Raw genomic sequence first — 11338 nt, forward strand, 5'->3', positions numbered from 1 at the left:
TCTCTCTCCTGTTTTCCTTGGGACCTCCTGACTCAGGGAAACTTTGCTTTCCAGCAAAGCCCAGAAGCGAGGAAAGAACAAAGTCCTCCAGCTGGAGGACACCAGCCCCTCCTCCCACCACCCCCAATTGCTCGTGTGTGTGTGTGTGTGTGTGTGTGTGTGTGTGTGTGTGTGTGGCCCCTGGTGGAGCTCAGCCCTCAGTCCCTCCCTCCGTCCCTCCCATCCCTTTGCCCCCTCCCCTCCCCCAGCCCTGCCTGTCCCCACTTGAAACTCCTTTAATGAAAGCAAGCTGGTGGGGCTGGCCTCTCTCAGTTGGTGAGCTTGAGGCTGGCTGGCTGGCTAGAGGAAGGGGAGGTGGGCAGGAGGGCAGGGGGCAGAGGGGCAGGAGCCTGGAACCAGTACCCGGCTCCTAGGCTAGGACTCCAGAAGGCTCCCCTTCCCTGGATGCTGGGCTGTGGGATCCATCCAGACTAAGTCGTGGGGATCCAGGCAACCTGAAACCTCCCTTTGCAGCTCCTCTGGTGAGTCTGGGCTTCCTTGGGCCGGAAGGTCCAGGTCGGGGTGGAAGAGGAGCTCCGGGGGTCTCCCCAGGGCTGGAGGCTAACCTCCTTTGCCCCTGTCCAAACACTGCCCTGTCACCCTCTCTGTCTCCTCCCCTCCTCTCCATCAGCCCAGGCTCCCCAGCTCTGGCTTGACCTGTCCCGGGACTGGCAGACTGAACTTGGACCAACCTTGACCCACTAACACTCTTCCCCTTGACTTTTCTTCTGGGAAGCCTCTGTTCTGAGCATGTTTAGGTAGCTAAGGCGGGCCAGGTACCTCCAGCAGTGCCTGCCCTGGGTCCCAGCTATACAGAGGGTGTCTGGTGTCTGCCTGCACATGTGTGTCTGGGGAGCTGGCTAAGTATGGGAGATGCAGGCAGCTGCTGGAATTATGTGTGTTCGTGGGGTGTTTGTGTGTGAATGTGTGCCTGTGTATTGGGTGTGGGATCCACAGTAGCTGTTAGGGGTTTCTGTACGGAAGGGGATTCAAGTCAGTGTGCATTCAGGGGACTGGACACTAGGCTTTCCATTTGCTGCTCCCTATAATCTCTGGCTTTTGTCTCTTCTCATTCCCTGCAGCCCTCCGTACCCCCTGAATTTGTGTGCCTGTTTCTATGTGTGTGTGTATATGGCTGATCTGTGTGTGGATCAGTGTGTGTCTGTCTGTGTGTATGTGTGTACGACTGATCTCTGTGTGAATCACTGTGTATATCTGTGTGTGTGTGTGTGTGTGTGTGTGTGTGTGTGTGTTTGTCTTCTCTGGGGCTGTCTGGGAATCTATATGGATCAATGTGTGTCTGCGTGTGGGTCAATGTGGGTCAGTGTGTCTCCGTCTATATTGGTACGTGTGTCTCTGTGTGAGTGTGTCTGCTGTATGTACCAGTATGTTGAGAGTGTCATGATATAGATAGGTGTGTGTGAGGGTGTATCTTTGTGCCCCAGGGTTTAGGTGTCAGGAGTGCCCACAGTGCTTGTGCTAACTATGGCCTTTGGGAGCACTGGGAAACCAGGCTCTTTTGGTCCCTCAGATGGTCAGGCCAGAGCTGGCTGCCTGGGGTGGGGTGGGGTGGGGGGGCACTGGGACCCTTTTAGCTTAGTTTTCTTTCTTCTGGGGGAATGCTCCCTACCTCCTCTCCACTGATAACAAGTGGGGGGTGGGGGAGGTGGATCCCAGAGCCCTGGGCCAAAGGGGGAAGAAGAAAAGGTCAGCAGGCCCCAGAGGAGAGAGGGGAACTGGGAGGGCTTTGCAGCCGGCAGCCTCAGGCCCGCCATAGACTTGTTCTTTGCTTTTTCCTTTAATTGAAACCAGGTTTTCTGTGTGTGGGCCCCTTTCCTTGTCTCCTTCTCTCTGTGCCTCCACCCGCCTGCCCAGTGGCCTAAAAGGACCCCTCTCAGACAAGGAGAGGACTCTGCTCTCCAGGGTACCAAAGGATCTATGTGGGTCTCTCCTGGGAGGGGAAGGGGCACTTTTGTGTAATCTGCATACTCAGCAATTTATTCATTCAACAAGCATTTATTAAATATGTAAATGTTGTTGTTAAATTAGCCTATTATGTGCCAGGCTCTGTGCTGGGCAAAGGCCTTGTTCTTAAAGACCTTATTGCTAAGGATAGGAGGTGTACACAGAAAATACACAAAGCAATTGGAGGGGGGGGCGCTAAAAGGGATAAATAACATCAGGAAACATCACTGAGCTGAACTGTGAAGAAAGCCAGGGATTGATTCCAAGAGGCCTTGGCTTGAGAAGGGGGTGCATTCCTAACGGGGGAGATAGTCTAGGCAAAAGTCTGGAGGTGGGAGATGGGAGATGGGATGTAGAGGAAATAGTAAAGCAGCCAGCGTGACTGGAACCTTGAGGAAAGGGTAAGCCAGAGCTAGACTGCACAGAACTTTAAATGCCAGACTTGGGGCCAGTTTCTTGAGCCAGGGAGTAAAGGTCAGAACTGTGCCGTAGGAAGATCCATTTGGCCTCTGCGTGGAGGAGGGATTGGAGATAAACACATCACCTGTAAACAGGTCAAACCCCAAATCAAACAAGCTGCTCGATTTGGGGGAAACCACTGAGGCTGACGTTAAGGACGGCCTCAGAACATGGGGAGGGACTAGGCTGCAGAGGGGTCCTGGTCTGGGAGGACCACTCAAGAAAGCCAGGGACAAGGGGGTGATGGGCAAAGAATGCTGGGACTGGGGCTCAGTTCTTTAATTTCCTGTGTGACCTTGGGTGAGTCTAGGTAAGACCTCTCTAGGCCTTGTTTTCCTCATCATGAAGTTAACGGGGTTGGACCAGGCACCATGGAAGCTCTCTTCCAGCCTTACATTCTAAGACTCGAGGGCATTGGAATCTGCCTGTGTCTAGGGGAGGGGGCAGAAGCCAAGCTACCCTTCCCAAGAACGGAGGTCAAGAGCCAGAACCCCCAGTGAGCAGATGGGCCAGCCATCCTGCTTTCTCAGGGAGGCGGTATCTCTCCCTATCCCCGTCTATAGGGCAGGGGCTGGGTTTCCCCTAGGAGGGTTCCTGAAGATGACCAAGATGGGAGCTGACCTTGGGAAAAAAATCCATCCCCTGGAGGCTGTGAGAAGCTGCAGAAGGAGGATTGAGTTAGTTACAGTCTGCTCTTTGCTCTCAGGGAATCACCAGACTTTTAGGCTGGGAAAGACCACAGGAGGGTATCTGGCTCAATGGCAGCATTGTCTCTGGAGAAACTGAGGCCCAGGGACAGGAAGGGACTTGGCCAAGGTCACGAAGCAGGCAGGAGCAAAGACGATGATGCTGCAAAGTTTTATAAGATGATAATTTAGGGGCAAGTAGAGCTTGGGATTGGGGGATGGGGGCACATGGATGGTCAGCTGAAAGATGAGAAAAGGGATATTTCTTCTCATTTTCCTCCCTACATTTGGTACCTTAGCAACCATTCCCCCCAGTCACTGCAGAAGTGACCCTTGACCTCCTGTTTAAGAGAAGAGGTTCCTGTTTAAAGAATCACAGAACCATGAGAGCTGGGAGGGGCCTCAGAACAGGGGATGTCAGGACTGGGAAGGGCCTCAGAACAGGGGATGTCAGGACTGGGAGGGGCCTTAGAACAGGGAATGTCAGGGCTGGGATGGTCCTGGAACAGAGAGCATCAGAACTTCCTCTCAGCTCTCCAACCTGGGTCTGTCCAGACTCCCTCCCTGTGTCAGGATAACCCTTCAGAGCAGCTCTCACAGTCTCCTTTGCCAGGGGCTCCCTTGCTTATAGAACAAACCATCTTCTTTCTTTGTTCAGGATATTTTGGCAGCAGGTGAGAACCATAGCACTTTTAATCCAGAAGTGAACATTTTTCAAGTCGCTCATGAACTTGTCATGGTCTCCCAGGATTCAAGTCCCTGGATGGTTGTTGATGGTGGGCTCTGTGTGTGTGGGAAGGTGTGCACATGCACATACATTTACATAGAGATATAGTGATAGTGATGAGGAGAAGCTGGACAGGGGAGGGGCCCCTGGCCCAGAGAGTTCTCTGCCCAGATGAAAGAGCAGCTTGTGCCAAGGGCCCAGCATCAAAGAATCATAGAACTGTTGAGGGCCACCATCAAACCTTCTGGATCATGGGATCACAGGCTTAGAGCTTGGAAATGCTTGAGCCCAAATTTCTCAACTGAGCAAACTGAGGCCCAGAATTGCTTGCTTCAGGTTACACAGAGAGTAATATCACAGAGATGGGTTTTAAGCTTCTCATCCAAATCTGGAGCTCTGTCCATTGCACCACAAGGCCCCCCATGGAATCAGGGAGTCCAGGAAACATCGAATTATGGAGCAACAGACTCTTGGAACCAAAGATTCTGAGACAAATAAACATCACTTAAGAGGATCTGAGAATCTTAGAGTCATACAATCAGTGAATTCACGAATCTCGGAATCACAGAATCTTGGAATCTTAGGGATCATACAGGCATCGAATTAGGGAAGAGCTTCACTGACTTTTGCTATTTTAGAATCATCCAATTGTGTAATTAGAGAATATTAGAATCATACTTTCTTAGAATCAAAACCATTCACTTGCTGAATTAGAGAAGTTGGAGTCTTGGATATAATCGCTAAATTACAAAATCTTGTTGTTCAGTCTTGTCCAAATCCCTGTGACCCAATTTGGGGTTTTCTTGGCAAAGATACTGATGTGGTTTGCCATTTCCTTTTCTAGCTCATTTTACAGATGAGAAAACTGAGGCAAACAGGGTGAAGTGACTTGCCCAGGGTCACACAGCTAGTAAATGTCAGAAGCCAAATTTGAACCCAGATCTTTCTGATTCCAGACCTGGTACTCTACACACTATGCCAGCTAGCTGCCTAGGACTCTGAATCATAGAAACTTGGAAATCATGGAATCTTGGAATTCTTGAGTCACAGGATCTCAGAGGCCCTAGAGCAGTCGTCTAATCCATCCTTGTCTTAAAATATAGAATGGCCCTTCTACCTCCCACTGCACCCCCTAATACCATGAAACTGGTGTCTTCCCTCTCACCTTGGGCCCCAGGCAGACCAGGCTCTTGGAAATCCATGTCAAAGTTTCCATCCCCAAATTGGGCTGTCAGGAATTTATTAATCAGCCTTGCCAATCTGCGCCAGATGGGGTCTTGGCATCTGGGGGTTCATGCCGAGAGCAGCCTATCTGGCCGGCTGTGTGGGCGGGAGCTAGCGGAGCCAGGTCATCTGGTTCTCATCTTCTCTGAGGCTACGTCATTTCGTTCTCCAATAGCCCTGGAGCAGAAGAGTCTTTTGGTTCTTTTTGTCTCCAACAAAATTATTTTCAGAAGGGAGACCCAGATCCTGGTGGGGATGGCTAAGGTTGAGTGGTGGGGGTAGGGGTGGGGCAGAGCAGGGTAGGGCAAGGACAGACACAGGGCCCAGGGTCGTCAGCCCACAGACAGGAATTTCACTCCGGCAGGGTTTCGGGGCATGGGGTGTGTGACTAGCTTGGCCAAGGTTTCAGTTCCTGGGGAAGGAGGTGGAGCCCAAATGGGAGGATTGGTTAAAAATAGAATTAGCTTTGAATGTCTTGGAAGAGATTGAAAAACAGAAAAACTCTGACATAGTTATCTTTCAGTCGATCATCTGACAAGTGTCCCCTGAACAGATATTATGTGCCCATTGCTGACGGTATATGGAGAAGCAGAAAACACTGTCTTGGCCCTCAGGGAGCTTACAGTCTAGTTGGGAAACAAGACATATTCATAGGGAGCCATTAGTGAACAGAACAAGGCAGAGGGTGAACAAGGGTTGAATTGGGTGGTCCATAGATGGAGAGTTGTGGAAGTTCAGAGGAGGGTGGGGTGCAGGCTGGGGTAATCAGTGGGGGCTTCATGGATGTGGTGTTCAGACACAAGAGTCACCCTTCAAGTATTTGGGTGGGCAGACAGAATTGGGGGAAGATATCGCAGGATGTATGTGTTCCCTGTTTTAAAGCACCTCCCAGCTCTGACATTCCCTGTTCTGAGGCGCACCCCTCCAGCCCTGACATCCCCTGTTCTAGGTCCCCTCCCACCCCTGACATCCACTGTTCTGAGACCCCTCCGAGCCCTGACATTCCCTGTTCTAAGGCCCGTCCCAACTCTGACAATATCTATTCTAAGATTCTAAGATTCCTGTCGTTCCTGAGGTTCCTGTTGAGGTCCATTCCTAGCTCTAAAGCCTGTCCTGCTTGGCTCCCTCATGCTGAGGCCCAGTTTTCTGAATAGCCTTTAGTACCCACCTATTCAGCCAGGCCTATGGTGGGTGGGGTGAGGGTTCAGAGAGCCCAGGGTAGGGGAGGCAGCACTCCACAACTGAAGATCTATCTCCCTTCAAAAGGGCTGACTGTGCCTTTTGAAGCTTTGGGTTGTGGTCAAATTCCAGGGTATGGCTCTGGCTGGCAACCCCTTGGAGCCAGGCCTGCTAAGCGGGCCGTTCTCTGCCCCTGGTGGGTGGGCCGACTGGAACCAGAGAAGACTGCCCTCTTGGGCCTCCTCCCGTCTCGCCCACCACTATCCCTCTCCAGAGCACAGGAGACAGGAAAGGACTTTTCTCTGCCGGTTAAAACTTATTTACTTAATCTCATCTGAAGGGCTTGAGGTATTATCTACTGCTATTTGACAGATAAGGAAACTGAGACCCAGCTGGGGCAGTGACTTGCCCAAGGTCACACAGTGAATTAGGGACAGAGCTGGGAGGAGAATCCCGGCCCCCGATGCCTCTCATTCTGTCCTTTTTCTGCCCTATCTGCCTTCTGAGATACTGACAAACTGTGGCCTGATTATTCTCAGCAGGATTTCGTGACAGGTTCCCCTTATGCATAGAACCCACCACCTACCTAGCCTCAGCCCAGAGAATTTCAAACAGGACTGGATTTGTACACGCAATGATTCCATGTATGTCCACAGAATCCACCCATCAATCAATCCACGTGGATTTATTGGGCTCCTCCTAAGTATCAGGCTCTGTGTTTGTATCACATAAAGTGAACGTCAGAGCCTCAGGATACGTGGTAGTTTCCGAGTCAAGCTTTCACAATCATGGCTATAGAGCTAGGATCATCAAGCCCAGACCTCTTATGAGGAACCAAAGCTCAGGGAGGTAAGCTAATTGGCCCAGAGTGACACAGCTAGCAAGTACCGAGGCAGGTTTTAAACCCAGGCCTCCTTGCCTCTGGGTCTGGTGATTTGTTTTGTTTTGAATCATTTTTCAGTCTGGTCCAGCTCTTGGTGACCTCTCACCTTTTGGGGGCTTTCTTGGCAAAGATACTGGAATGGTTTGCCGTTTTCTCCTCCAGCTCATTTTACAGATGAGGAAACCGAGGCAAAGAGGGTTAAATGACTTGCCCAGGGTCACGCAGCTAGCGCGTCTGAGGCTGAATTTGAACTCGGTATGATGACTGTGGGCCCACCGCTTTATCCTCTGCTCTACCTCTGACCAAATGCTTCCTTTCAGGGGTTGATAGGGAAGGGTCCACCCATCTGGAGGGAATCTGTTCTTTCCTTCTCTTCCCAGAGAGAGAACAGGATTTGCAATCAGGAGATCTGAACTATGATAATAGTTAGTAATGATCATAACAATGGCTAGAATGTATAAAGGCTTCGGAGGTTTGCCAAGGGCTTTATAAATATCTCATTTGGTCCTTACAACAGTCCTGGGAGGTAGATTATCATCCCCATGTTACAGATTAGGCAGAGAGAGGCCCAGGGTCACACATTTACTAAATGTCTAAGGATGGATTTGAACTCAAGTCAAGTCTATGAAGTTGTAACGTCTAGGGAGGGATAATGACTTGCTGAACTAGTAAGTAGCAGATACAGGATTTGAACCCAGGTCTCCTGGCTCCAAATTCAGCACCCTTTTCCCAGGGCCATGATGCATCTTGAATTAAATGAATTGAATGCATTCTATGACCCTAGATATGCCTGGTCCAACGCCTTCTCTTATTTCCTGCAGATCTCCTCACCGGGCCTGGTGAAAGATGGTCCCGTTGGCCACTAACATCCTTCTACTGCTCCTGCCCCTCCTGAGGGCCCCACCCAACACTGCCCACTCAGTGCTGGTCCAGGCTGCCCTCCTGGAGGACAATGGGGGCAGCGGAGAGATGGAGGGCTCTTCAGCTTCCTCCCCCAGCCTCTCCCCGCCCCGGACCCCGGCCCTCAGTCCCACCTCAGTGGGGCCTCAACCCACCCCTTTGGCAGGTCCCTCGCCTCCAACCAACTTCCTGGATGGGATCGTGGATTTCTTCCGGGAGTACATGCTGCTCATCGCCGTGGTGGGGTCGTTGGTCTTCCTTCTTCTCTTCATCGTCTGCGCTGCTGTCATCGTCCAACAGAAGCACAAGGCCTCGGCCTACTACCCATCCTCCTTCCCCAAGAAGAAGTACGTGGACCAGAGTGATAGGACCGGAGGCACTCGGGCCTTCAGTGAGGTTCCTGACAAGGCTCCGGATGCCCATCCAGAAGACCCAGCCATGGACTCCTCCCACCAGCTCCAGGCTGACATACTGGCCGCTACTCAGAATCTCAAGTCTCCAACCAAGGGGCCCCTGGCCAATGGAGATGGAGTCAAAATGGAGGAGAAGGAGGGAAGGAAGAAGGATGAGGAGGCTGAGAAGGCTAAGGAGGAATCCCAAGGTCAAGGTAGTCCCAAAGAGATACCCAAGGCTCCCTTGGGAGAGGCTGCAGAGCTGAGTTGTGCCTCGGGGGCTGAGGCCAGAGCAGAGGAGCCACCCGCAATTGGAACTGACCATGGTGAGCAGGAGGGCACTCCCTCATTGCTGCAAGAAGCTAGGGAATCTGCCAGTCTCTCTGACCCCGAGGGTCCTTGTGCATGCAGCGGTCTCTCTCCAGCAGTGGAACAAGCTGATTGCCTTCAATGAACCAAGGCCACTTGCTCTTCCAGACTGAAGCACAGTTCTGTCAACCAGCTGGCCTCCAGAGACTCACTTATTCTCCCCTGGCCAGCTAGACCCAGGCAGAAGGGTTGGCTCGGTGGGTCTGCCTAGGGCTGATCGGACATGGACGTGTTGCCTGTGCTCTCAGATGACCTGGTCACATCGGACTGTTCCCCTAGAGCCTTGAACATCCAACCCAAACTATCCAGGCCTGGCTGGCTGGGGGCCCAGCTCTCTCCACTCTACTTCCAACCAAGCAGCCCCCAGAAATCTCAGGACTTTTTCTCCTCTGGCTTACTCAGACACCCACCCAGAGCCAGACTGTGCTGAGTCAGAGTCCCCTGATGATATAAAGGTCCAACCTCTTTTCTAAAGACTCTTTCTACTTTAGCTAAACCCATATAGGTAACTTGCTACAGGCCTTGATCACTTAACTTGAGGGCTAGATCTTCCTGCGGGGGGCGGGGGGGACAGTGCATAAGAAATAGGGAACAAAGTGGAGTGATTTTTTTTCTGCTGGCCCCATCCTTTGTTCTTCCTCCAAATACCAGCCAAGCAGCCCCTGGCACTGCCACAAGGGGCTAGAAACTTTGTTCTGTTATGAACCAAGAGGACTTTCTGTTGCTTTTCTTGAAGGGAGGGGAAGACAGGAGGATACCAGCTCTGTTGGATTTAGGGATTCCTTCATTTCCCCGTAGGGTTCCAGTCTGGAGGAAGTAGGACCATACCCTGAACTTGGAGGACCTCTAGAGAGAGAAGAGAGATAGGGGTCTGTGGCTCAGGAAACCACCTGAGGGAGGGCCTGGGGGCAGCTGGAACTGGGTGCCCAGACTCAAGCCATGGAATGGGCTTTAGTGACCTTCCCCTTCTCCTTCCTCCCCCCCTACCCCCACCAAAGATATGGCTGGTCTGGCCAGTTAAAGAATAGAGTATGACTTGACGGGGAGCATCTCCTCCGTTTAAATTCAAGAAGGCAGAGCCAAGGGTCTCTTTCCTCCTTTTCCAACCAATCCCATTTTGTCCTGTAGGTTTTGAGAGTCGGGGGCCCTGAATTCCCCGTACCCAACAATTAGAGCTTCACTGCCAATGTCCTTGGTGTTTCTTGGATTGGGACCAGATAATTGGATGACTTGATTTGGGGATGGGGAGCAGGAACCTACCCACACTGGCATCCTCTAGGTCCCCACCCCTGGTACCCTACTGGGAAGGACAAGATGGAGTACGCTACTCCACCTAGAAATACTAATGATGATAAATTCTAATAAAACTTTGGTCTGGTGTGATCCACCTTGTGAGACTGGCTTTCTTTGGTTTCTTAAGTTATTAAGCCTAGAGGGGTGGAGGGAAAGGATAGGGTGCGAAGCTTGGAAGGGAGGGAGGGAAGGAGGGGAAAAGAGAGGAGGCCTCCTCAGTCTATGGTGGCGTTTGATTGACAGACCCAGCCCTTGGTCATAGAGTTTGGGGCATGGGGCCAAAGGGAGAAAATATGGGTCCCAAGAGGAATATTTAAGGTTGGCTGATGGAAAAACTTCCCAAGATTTAGAGGTACCCAAGCAGACCTGACTGTTGTGGGAGAGAGAATCATTGATTGAGAGCTACAAGGAACCTCAGAAATCATCTAATTTCTCCACTTTACAGATGAGCAAACATGCTCAGAGCAGTTAGGTGACTTGGCCAAGGTCTCTAAGTAATAAGGGTAGAGAAAGATTTAAACCCAGATCCTTCAACTCCAAATCCAGTGTTTTTTCCATTATACCCAGCAGAGGGAGGGACCACTCCCACATCCACTCAGACCCCACCCTCTGCAGGGCCCTCCTTAGAAGCCTATAGATTCTCCTAAGGAGGCCTGCCACCCTCCCAATGATTCTCTGCCTCCAGCTTCTCCCTTCCCTTGGGGGTCCCTGGAGAGCCACAGATGAGGCCCAGATGTGTTGGGGACGTCAAAGAGAATGTGTAGGGAGCCTTGTGGCAATCTGGGACAAGGGAGGGAAGGGAGGGGATGGCAGCTCTCTCTGAGGCCACATGACTCCCTTGAACCCTGGGTCTGGCCAGCAGGCCTTGGTTTTGCATTTCCCTATGACACAGAGTCCTCTATCTGGCACAGCGGGATTCCCCTCCCCTGCCTCTACTCTGCAGAAAAGCAAGGCAGCCTCCTGCTCAGGCTCAGCTCCCTGGAGAAGCTGGACAGACAAGCTAGATCTCAAACATTCTGAACTGAGGAGTTTTCTAGCCTGGGATGGCGTCCAGGGGCCAGGCCCTGGTTGTTGTTGGGGAAAACTTCTCTCCCTCCACCAGAGGACATGCTTTCTCATCTAAACCTCCCCTGTTGTCGAGCTTTCCCCATCAACATGCAGCAGAGGGGAGCTCTGACCAGCCCTGGGCCCTTGTGGGGGTTTTGTGTTACTTGCAAGACCA

The 11338-nt window shown here is 51.7% G+C and overlaps 1 protein-coding gene across 1 annotated transcript; it reads left to right on the top strand.

Annotated features, from left to right (window-relative positions):
* The first annotated feature begins 384 nt into the window (after window positions 1-384).
* On the top strand, window positions 385-9963 carry TMEM119 (transmembrane protein 119). Its single transcript, XM_036736143.1, has 2 exons — window positions 385-521; window positions 7984-9963. The coding sequence occupies exon 2, from the start codon at window positions 8009-8011 to the stop codon at window positions 8906-8908; it is 900 nt and encodes a 299-aa protein (XP_036592038.1). The 5' UTR covers window positions 385-521; window positions 7984-8008; the 3' UTR covers window positions 8909-9963.
* Window positions 9964-11338: the final 1375 nt, after the last annotated feature.

This window comes from Trichosurus vulpecula, chromosome 1, assembly GCF_011100635.1.
Source record: "Trichosurus vulpecula isolate mTriVul1 chromosome 1, mTriVul1.pri, whole genome shotgun sequence".
NCBI lineage: Eukaryota > Metazoa > Chordata > Mammalia > Diprotodontia > Phalangeridae > Trichosurus > Trichosurus vulpecula.

Bases quoted from the DNA above. Each gene is read 5' to 3' on its own strand.
- TMEM119 (XM_036736143.1), top strand. From the start codon at position 8,009: ATGGTCCCGTTGGCCACTAACATCCTTCTACTGCTCCTGCCCCTCCTG.